Source organism: Sorex fumeus, unplaced genomic scaffold (assembly GCF_029834395.1).
Source record: "Sorex fumeus unplaced genomic scaffold, SorFum_2.1 ptg000047l, whole genome shotgun sequence".
NCBI classification, from domain to species: domain Eukaryota; kingdom Metazoa; phylum Chordata; class Mammalia; order Eulipotyphla; family Soricidae; genus Sorex; species Sorex fumeus.
In genome coordinates this window covers 36,662,803-36,671,375 of record NW_026606104.1, presented here as the reverse complement: position 1 = coordinate 36,671,375, position 8,573 = coordinate 36,662,803, and the positions used below count along the sequence as shown (strand labels likewise).

Below are 8,573 nucleotides of genomic sequence, written 5' to 3'. Positions count from 1 at the left end.
TGGCCTGGTTTAAGCCCCCTGTACCTCCCTGCTGTGTGTCCTTGGGTTTGGACTTCTTGGTCTGAATTAAATGACTGAGATCCTGGTGTCCAGGTAGGCTCCATCCCTACTTGTAAGGTGCTTAAGAACATCCATCCAGTAGGAAGCTCACAAAGAGGAACTTATTTTTTTCTTGTTTTATTGGGGGGGCTTGTTTGCCAAGGCATCAAAAATCAGATGGGCTGGACATGTAATGAGATTTGGAGACGACCGCTGGACAGAGCCGTTACTGACTGGATTCCACGGGATGTCAAAAGACCGCGTGGCCGCCCACCTACCAGATGGTCAGACTTCTTCATCAAGATCTTGAACAATCCGTTTGAGGCTCTTCGTGTTCCTAGTACGAACAGACGCCATTGGGCTACACTAGCACGCGACAGGGACAAATGGAGATGTTACTGGCGCCCGCTCGAGCAAATCGATGATTAATGGGAAGTCAGGTGATCAAGTGATTGCGGGGGCGGGGCTGTACCCAGCAGAGCTTAGGGCTTAGTCCTGGCTCTCTGCTTTGGAGTGAACCTTGGTGGGTCTTGGGGGACCTTATGTGGTGCAGTGATTCGAACAAGGGTCAGTCACAGCAAAGGAAGCATCATGAACTAGCTCTTCTACCCAAGAGAAGAGTTTTTTTTTTATTTTTTTCCCTTCTTTTTTAGGAAGGCAGGCAGGAAGGGAGGGAGGGAAGGAATAAAGGAGGAAGAGAGGGAGGGAGGGAAGGGAAAAAGGAGGGGGAAAGAGAGGGAAAGAAGAAAGGAAGTAGAGAGAGAAGGAAGGAGAGGAGAGAAGGAAGGGAGGGAGGGAGGGAGAGAGAGAGAGAGAGAGAGGGAGGGAAGTTTAAGAAGAACTGTTTAAATTAAAAAAAAAACAACCTTGAATACCGGAAGAACTTTTCAGCAGCCCTAGTCCCCCTACAGTCCATTTGGAACACAGCAGCCTCTACATCCTTCTAAAGAGCTGAGGCCGGGTCCAGTGATAGCTGCTGGGTCTCTAACTTTTGATCCCAGGGCTTCTCTGGCTCAGTCTGGGCCTCCTGAACTCCTGTCCTCTGTTCCTTTTGTCCTTTCTGGTCAGAAGTTACCTTTCAACCGGCTTATTGACTCCCCCTGATTTCCAACCACATCTGGTTACCACTGGGCACTGTTCCCTAGCAGCTGATTGTCTTTCTTCAAGGGTTCAAGATTTGCCACAGCATGACCTGTTTTGCTCACTCTCTGTCAACCGCACTTGGTACACAGGAGGTGCTCAATAAATACCAAGTGGAAAGACCAAGATCTTTTGTCTGGATTTCTGAAATGCAAGTGTCAGCTCAGCCATGTAGGACTCACCTAAAAGGTTTTTGAGTGGGGAGCCACTTTTCCTCGGTGCTTCATTGAGGCCTGGATCCTGGACCGGATCAGTTTTGCCCAGTGCTTTGCAGGATACCAGGAGAGCCAGGGTGGGCAGGCATTAATAGCAAGTTTCCTTTTTTTTTTTTTTTTTTTTTTAACTTTTTGGGTCATACCCAGTGATGCACAGGGGTTACTCCTGACTCTGCACCCAGGAACTACTCCTGGCGGTGCTTGGGGGACCATATGGGATCCTGGGGATCGAACCCGGGTCAGCTGCATGCAAGGCAAACGCCCTACCCGCAGTACTGTATCGCTTTAGCCCCAAGTCTCCTGTTTCTGGACCAAGCTCCGCAAATATTTGTTGACTGGAGAGGCTGGGGGAGGGAGTCTTTCTGAGTCACTCTGGGTTGGAGGCAGCCTCACTGGGCAAATAGGCCGATGCTCTGTAACATCTAGAAACACTCGTGGCACCTTTCATCCACGGGCCGAGATTCTGATGTCTACCTGCGTTCGTGGCCAGCTTTTTAGCAGCGGTCAGTCTGGTTCGCGTGGATTTTATTGTTTTTACTCTCCTGGTGTCCCCCAAACCGGGCCTGGTAGACAGTTAGGTGCTCAATAAACGCCGCGGCCGGAGGCCTTCCTTAGGCGCCAGCAGGCAGAGCTGCAGCAGGACCTGGCCGCGGTCAGGCTGCAAGCGGCAGCGTCGGGCTTCCGCGTCCAGGTTAGCGGGGCGGGCCGCCCCAGTTCCGGGTGCGCGGCGGGGCGGGGGAGAGCGCTGGCCGGGTGGGGCCAGAGGGCCCGACCCTTCCCTCCCTCCCTGCCTGCCGGCCTGTCTGCCCGTCCGGAGCCTCCAGCAGCCGCGCGCACGACCCGGCGGCGGGCAGGCGGGCGGGGGCGCGCGCCCACCTGTGTGCTCCGCGCGCCCACCCGCGCCCGCCGCCGCGCCCCGCCCCACCCATCCACCCGCGCCCGCCGGCCCCGCCCACCCGCCCCGCCCCGCCCCCGCGAGGCCGGCCCCGCCCCCGCGAGGCCCCGCCCCGCCGGCCCCGCCCCCCGCGCCGCGCTCCATACTTGGCGATGGCCGCGGCGGCGCGCGCTCATTGGCCGAGCGCGGGCTGCGTGCGGGGCGGGCCGGGCCCGGCCGGGGCGGGGAAGGAAGGTGGCGGCGGCCCGGCGCGGGGGGGAGGGGGGCGCTGACCCGGATGTTCACTCCTGGGCACCGGGGGAAGTGGAAGCGCCGGGCCGAGCTGCGGGGGGGGAAGAGCCACAGACGCCGGGACCGGGACCGCCGCCGCCGCCGCCGCCGCCGCCACCATGGTAAGGGCCGCCGCCCCCCGCCCCCCGGGCCCGGCCCCGGGCGCCCCCCGCCGGGGCTCCCCGCGGGTGGGGGCGGGGCGGGCGGGCTCCCGGCGCCCAGGTGGGCTCCATCCCTGCCCTCCTCGCCCGCTGCCCCTCCCCGACGCCCGCCCGCCCGTCCGCCCGCCCGCCCGCGCCGCGCCGGCCTCCGCGTCCCGGCGCCCCCGGCCCGGGGTCCCCTCCGGGCGCCAGGCGTGGGTGCCCCGTCCTCCCCTCCTCCCCCGGCTCTGCTAGGCCGCGCTTCTCCCTCCCGAGCTCCCCGCCCCACGGTCCCGGCCAGGCCTGCCCCGTCGCACCGGCCCGCTCCCGCCGCTGCCCCCGGGCCCCGGCCGGAACCCTCCGTCCCCGCGCCCTGCCCCGTCGGGCCGCCCCCCAGCGCCGGCCCCTTCCCCCCGCGCCCCTCTCTACCCGCACTGCTCACGGCTCCGCGTGGCCTGCCCGCTGCCCGGTCCCCTTCCGTGGGTGCGCCCCGCGGCGGTGGTCGTGGCCGCCCGGGGGGTGGGGTGGTCCCCCGCCCCGAACCCGGGGACCGGCTCGGTGTGCCCGGAAGGCAGCGCCGCCCGCCCGCCCGCCCGCGCGTCGCCCCGGGGCTGAGGGTGGGGGTCCGCGCGCGGCCGCCCCGGGATGAGCGCACAATCGGGCCCTGTGTGTGGCCTCACGCCTCTGGGCGCGGGGGCACTAGGCCCCGAGTCCAACATCTGGCCCGGGCACCATGAACAGGCGCAGCCTCCCTTTCCCCCTGAACTGTCAGCTGGTGAGGGTCGGAACTGCTGATTATGGAGGAGGTGCCGCGGATCAGGTGAGCCAGGTGGGTGGGGGGGTGGGGGGGAGAGAAGCCGCCACCGCCACCCCCACCCCGCCTGGCCTGTGCTACCCTGGACGCCCAGGGGGCCTGCGGGGTCGTCCAGAGGACCCCCGTTCCAGACCCCACCCCGGCCTCCTCCTGTCGTGCCCTCCTCCACTTTGGAACCCTCTGCTCCGTAGACCTCTCAGGTTGCAAGGCCAGGGAGCCCCGGAGGGTGAAGTGAGGCCCTGGCCTTCCTCCTCCTGGCCCTCTACCCGGTGCCCAGCGCCGCAGATGCTGCAGTGTGGACTTTGGGCCGCCGGGGTTTGGAGGATCTCGGTTCCTTGTTTAATGAAGGGATGTTGCCCGGAAGGAGGGTGACTAATTCGGGCTTGCAAAGTTCTTTCCTGGGTGCCTCTCTGTGTATTGATTTAAAGCAGCTGAGCGACTTTGAGGGAGAACTGACTGCATGGGGGGGGGGGTGTGACCTGGTTCCCTGAAGGGGAAGGACTTCTCAAAGGCAGCTTGGGGTGAGGACTTGAAAGGGAACTGAAGTTTAAAAATGTACTCTAAGGGGCAGGGGGGCAGGGAGGGAGGTGGCTGGGCAGAAGGGACTGCTCCAAGCTCTGTCTGCCAGGGAGAGGCGCCTTGCCTTGGTCCCTTGGTGCCTGATCTTCCCCACGCGTTAGGAAGAGGCCAGAAGTGACCCAGGAGGTGTCTGGAGAGTCCTGCATTCACATCCTATGTGGACAGTCAGAAAGAACCACGGTGGGAGAGAAGGGCTTGCGTTTCTTGAGAAGCCACCCTGCACGTTGCCTCCCCTGTCTGACCTCAGTGAGCTCAGAGGAGCCTTCTGGGCAGTTGCTGTCCCCATTGGGCAGTGTAGGATGCAGGAGTTTGGATGCTTTGGAGTGTTCCTCTGGAAGGATGTCCAGTAGACCCCGAACTTGTCCCAGGCTGCTCTGTGTCAGGTGTCAGTGACAGTGTTTACAAAGCATGATAATGGGGGGACCCAGAGATAGCAGCTTTCATTGTCTGCTGGCCTGGGGGGGCCCTTTGCCTAGGAGAGCTTGTTGGGTCAACAGGCCCAGTGCGGCGGGCATGGGCAATGTAGGCCGGAGCCGGGCGCTTCTGTCTTTCCGGGACTGGCCCTCACCTAGAGCAGCACTTGGCCGGGATGGAAATGGCTTGGAGTGTTCTCTTATGGGATGTGTCCTGCCCGTGAACTTAACCACTTGGATTTTGTACTCATCTCAGTAGTCCCTTCTTAGTACTTGGTCATTTTTAAAATTAGTTGTGAGTGCTTATTGTCAGACATTTTGGATATGTTAAACCAGTGTAAGCCCTTGGAGGAGGGCAGTGCTTGTGTGGGTTCTTAACTCTTTGGCAAGTGCGTTGGCAAAAGGGTGGTTTGTAGTATATTTGGTGGGAGAAAAGGGAACAGCTAGATCTGTCACCCATTGATGGAAATAGTGGTTTGAGATCGAAAATTGGGGGGTAAATTTCATGAATATTCATGACATAAGCTAAGAATGCATTGGGTTGGAGAAATAGTACAGGAGGTAAGGCCCTGCTGGCCTTGCATGTCACCAAGCAGGTTCCGCCCTAGGCATTGCATTGGGTCCACAGAGTGCCACCAGGAGTAACCCCTGAGCTCAGAGCCAGAGTCAGGACCACCACTGAGCCTCTGGATATGCACCTCCCTCCCCCACGGCATAGGCAACTGGCATTGATTTAAAAATGGAATTTAATTGCATTTATCAGGTAATGATCTTATCCTGTCTTAAGTACTTTAGTTCCAACATACTTTTCCTAACATAGCTGTAGTTTCTAACTCGGGGATTTTCTTCCATCTTACGAGTTCGGATTCTGGGGCTGGAGAGAGAGTGTGGAGGGTAAGGCGCTTGCTTTGCATGCGGCTGTCCCGGGCTCCATCCCGGGCATCTCATATAGTCCCCTGAGCACTGCCGGAAGTGACCCCTGAGCAATACCAGGTGTGGCCCAAACTTAAAAAAAAAGTTAGGGTTCTGGTACTGTACCTTGTAGCAGTAAAGGGCTGGGGAAGTTCCCCCCTAGACTGCGCTCTCTAATTCACAGATGATTTTGGTAGACACGGATGGCAGAAGTTATAATATTGTTACAAGGTAAGACAATATGGCTGATTCTGCTCTGTCTTGGCTGGGCTCCTGGCGAGGTTGAGGATTCTAGCTCTGACCCCTTATGTATACCATACAGCCTGCTCATCTAAACCCAACTGGTTGCTCAGGAAAGAAGTAACCAGTTTTTTGAGATGAAGGTACGAGAACTCATACGCTGGAAAGCAAATATTCCTACTAATAACTTCTTTCACATTGCACAGGGAAGGGAAAGGACAGATGAGGGAAGTCATGGTGACTGGGCAGGCTTACTTACTCCAGAGACTCCCACTTCCCCGATTGGGGGGCTGCCTCTGGCAGGCAGAGCGGCAGCCACAGCAGCTTGGCGTTTCGGCCTCCGTGGCCTCTTTCTGCTGCCCTGTGTGCACGGGAGAGACATTGGGTCGGCTCTCAACTAGGCAGAGCACAGCTCGAGGTTGGGGGTCGGGGGTGGGTGTCACTTTCCCTAGCGTCCAAGGCAGAGAAGCCGTGTTTGATATGCCGGCATGTGGCAGGGGGCGTGAGAGACAGCCGGTGCTGGTGCCCGCCTCCTCCCCAACGTTTGGGAGTGTTGCTGTGCTTGTCTCAGCTGCCCTGCAGGCGTGGTCAGAAGCCCGCCACAGGCAGGCAGCCTCTGATGGTCGCAGAACTGTGGGAGGCCAGCGCTGCTCATCTGGGTTGCCACCTTGACTGAAGAGCTTCTCCTGTGGTCCCGGGCCATGGAGGCCGAGGCCCCTGCCGCCTTTGCTCCACGTGCTGGGTCTCAGTGAGCGCTAGGACTCTTTCCCCCATTCTCCTGCAGCCGCGTCCACCAGTGGGAGGGAGGGTGGCATCGCAAAGTGACCCACCTCGGGAGCAGCTCGAGCAGGGCCAGACTGTCAGATTTTGAACCCAGGGCCTCACACAGATAAGTCACGCTCTCTATGACTGAGCCCCTTCCTTGGCCCAGCGGTACCATTTCTAGACTTGACTGTTTACAGATGTTGTCTGTGATGGGCTGTGGACTTAAGGGGCATCAGCCATATGCCATGCACTCTGCTGGGAGCTTTGGTCTCTTGAATGCTCCAGACAGCCTCTCCAGGGAGCTCAGCTTTAGGTGGGAGACAGGCCACACTGCCCAAGAAGTTAGGCCTTCAGAACCTTGCTGCCTTGGGGGTAATAACAGTACTTCCTCCTAAGGCCATTGTGAGGATTAGGGGAGGTAATACATGTCAAGTGGTTTGAATAGCACTTGGCACATAATTCTGTCAATACCACAGTTATTACTATTATCACTGGGGTATGTGCTTAGTTCCACTGTAACTAAGTGGAGGAACTGGGTTTCCTGACTCCAAAGCTAAACCTCTTTGCTCTTAGTGTCTGCTGCAGGGTTATTTGCAGTTTCCTTGACTTTGGCCAATACCTTGAATGAAGAATGTCCCTAATAGAGCCTCCAGTTCTGTTTACCCACAAAAAGACAAGCTTCTCTGTGTGCGGGGCTCCACACATTGCCCAGACCAAATGCCATATCTCATGCTTGGTCTGTGCCTGGCAGAGTCTCATGAACTGAGAGTACTTAAGCTCTTCTAGGTTTGGGAGAGGGACAGGACTAGGGATGGGGCAGTGAGCCCTGTCACCTTGCCACTGCCCCACGCCCTCATGCCTGCTTTTAGAGGTGCTTCTGGAGCGTGGGGGCAATGATTGGTGAGAGCCCAGAGAGGTCTCTGATTGGTTTGAGAGGTAGGTAGAGGTGGGACAAGTTGGCACTGTGGTGGTGGTATATTAGGAAGAGCCGTCTGGCTGCTCAGATTATGGACCTGGGTTGGAGTCCATCCGTCCTTAAGCTTGGATCCTGTGCTCCCTGGGCCTCATTTCATTATGTGGTGGGGTGATGGGAGAGAAGGTATAAAGGAATTTGAGACATAGTTAGTGCTTGACACACAAGTGATAGTCATGATTATGATTTATCTTCATTCTTAATGCTACAAACTAAGCAGTGCTTCTCATCTTTTTTTCTGACCGTGACTCTTTCTAACCTTATTTCCTTTTGTGTCCTCACCCCCACCCCCCATTTTTGTGATTTTTACTGGTGGGCCCCCCGTGGAACAACCTTGGAGCCCACAGGGTCCACGTAGCCCCTGATTAAGAGATGACTAAGGGTCACAGAAGTTATAATCTCTATCCTCTCTCTGGGGAAGGGAGACCAGTGGAGACACAAAGTTCCAGTGTAATAGGAAGGAAGTAAAGTAAGTAAAGTAAAGGGCCTCCCGTTCATCGATTTGCTCGAGCGGGCCCAGTAATGTCTCCATCGTGAGACTCATTGTACTGTGTTTGGCATGTCGAATACGTCACGGGGAGCTTGCCAGGCTCTGCCATGCGGGCGAGATCATCTCGGTAGCTTGCCGGGCTCTCCGAGAGGGGCGGAGGAATCGAACTCGGGTCGGCCATGTTGGCTGCGTGCAAGGCAAACGCCCTACCGCTGTGCTATCGCTCCAGTCGTCAGAAAAGACTGAACAAGGGCCACACGTGTGTGTGGTTGCCCAGGGAAAGGGATGGATGGGGTGTGGCATCGGTCTTGGGAGCTAGGGACCAGTCGTGGAACGGAGGTGGTGGGGTGCCTTTTCTTGGGAGTGAGGCCCTGTGCACCAACACGTGCCCAAATCGCTTAGTGACGTTGGAGCTGGAACTTGCTCTGTGCACTGTGGAGCCAGTCAGGTCTGAGAGGGTAGGTGGAGATTGGACGAGCTGGCACCACGGTGGTATTTTAGGAAGAGTCATCTGGCCGAGGTGTGCAGGAAGGACCCAGGAGGTGACAGAGGTGGGCGTGGAGCCTTCCCAGGCATCAGCTGCGAGGTCAGTCTGCCCTACTACTGCCCTTGGTGTGGAAAGGGAGGCTGGTAAGAGAAAGGAAGGCAGAGGGAGACCAGAGGATTCTCGCCCGGAGCAGAGAGGTTG

At 58.1% G+C, this 8,573-nt stretch overlaps 1 protein-coding gene across 3 annotated transcripts in view; it reads left to right on the top strand.

The window, feature by feature from the left end:
- The first annotated feature begins 2,624 nt into the window (after positions 1-2,624).
- The window catches only part of CAPZB (capping actin protein of muscle Z-line subunit beta), a 112,188-nt gene continuing 106,239 nt past the window's right edge, over positions 2,625-8,573 (top strand). The window contains exon 1 of one of the 3 annotated variants that reach the window (XM_056122735.1): positions 2,625-2,681. In XM_056122735.1, coding sequence (XP_055978710.1) covers positions 2,679-2,681 — 3 coding nt within the window. In that variant the 5' untranslated portion in view covers positions 2,625-2,678. Of the gene's footprint in view, positions 2,682-3,392; positions 3,520-8,573 lie in introns of those variants that run through there. The other 2 variants (XM_056122733.1, XM_056122734.1) reach the window with 2 other exon arrangements.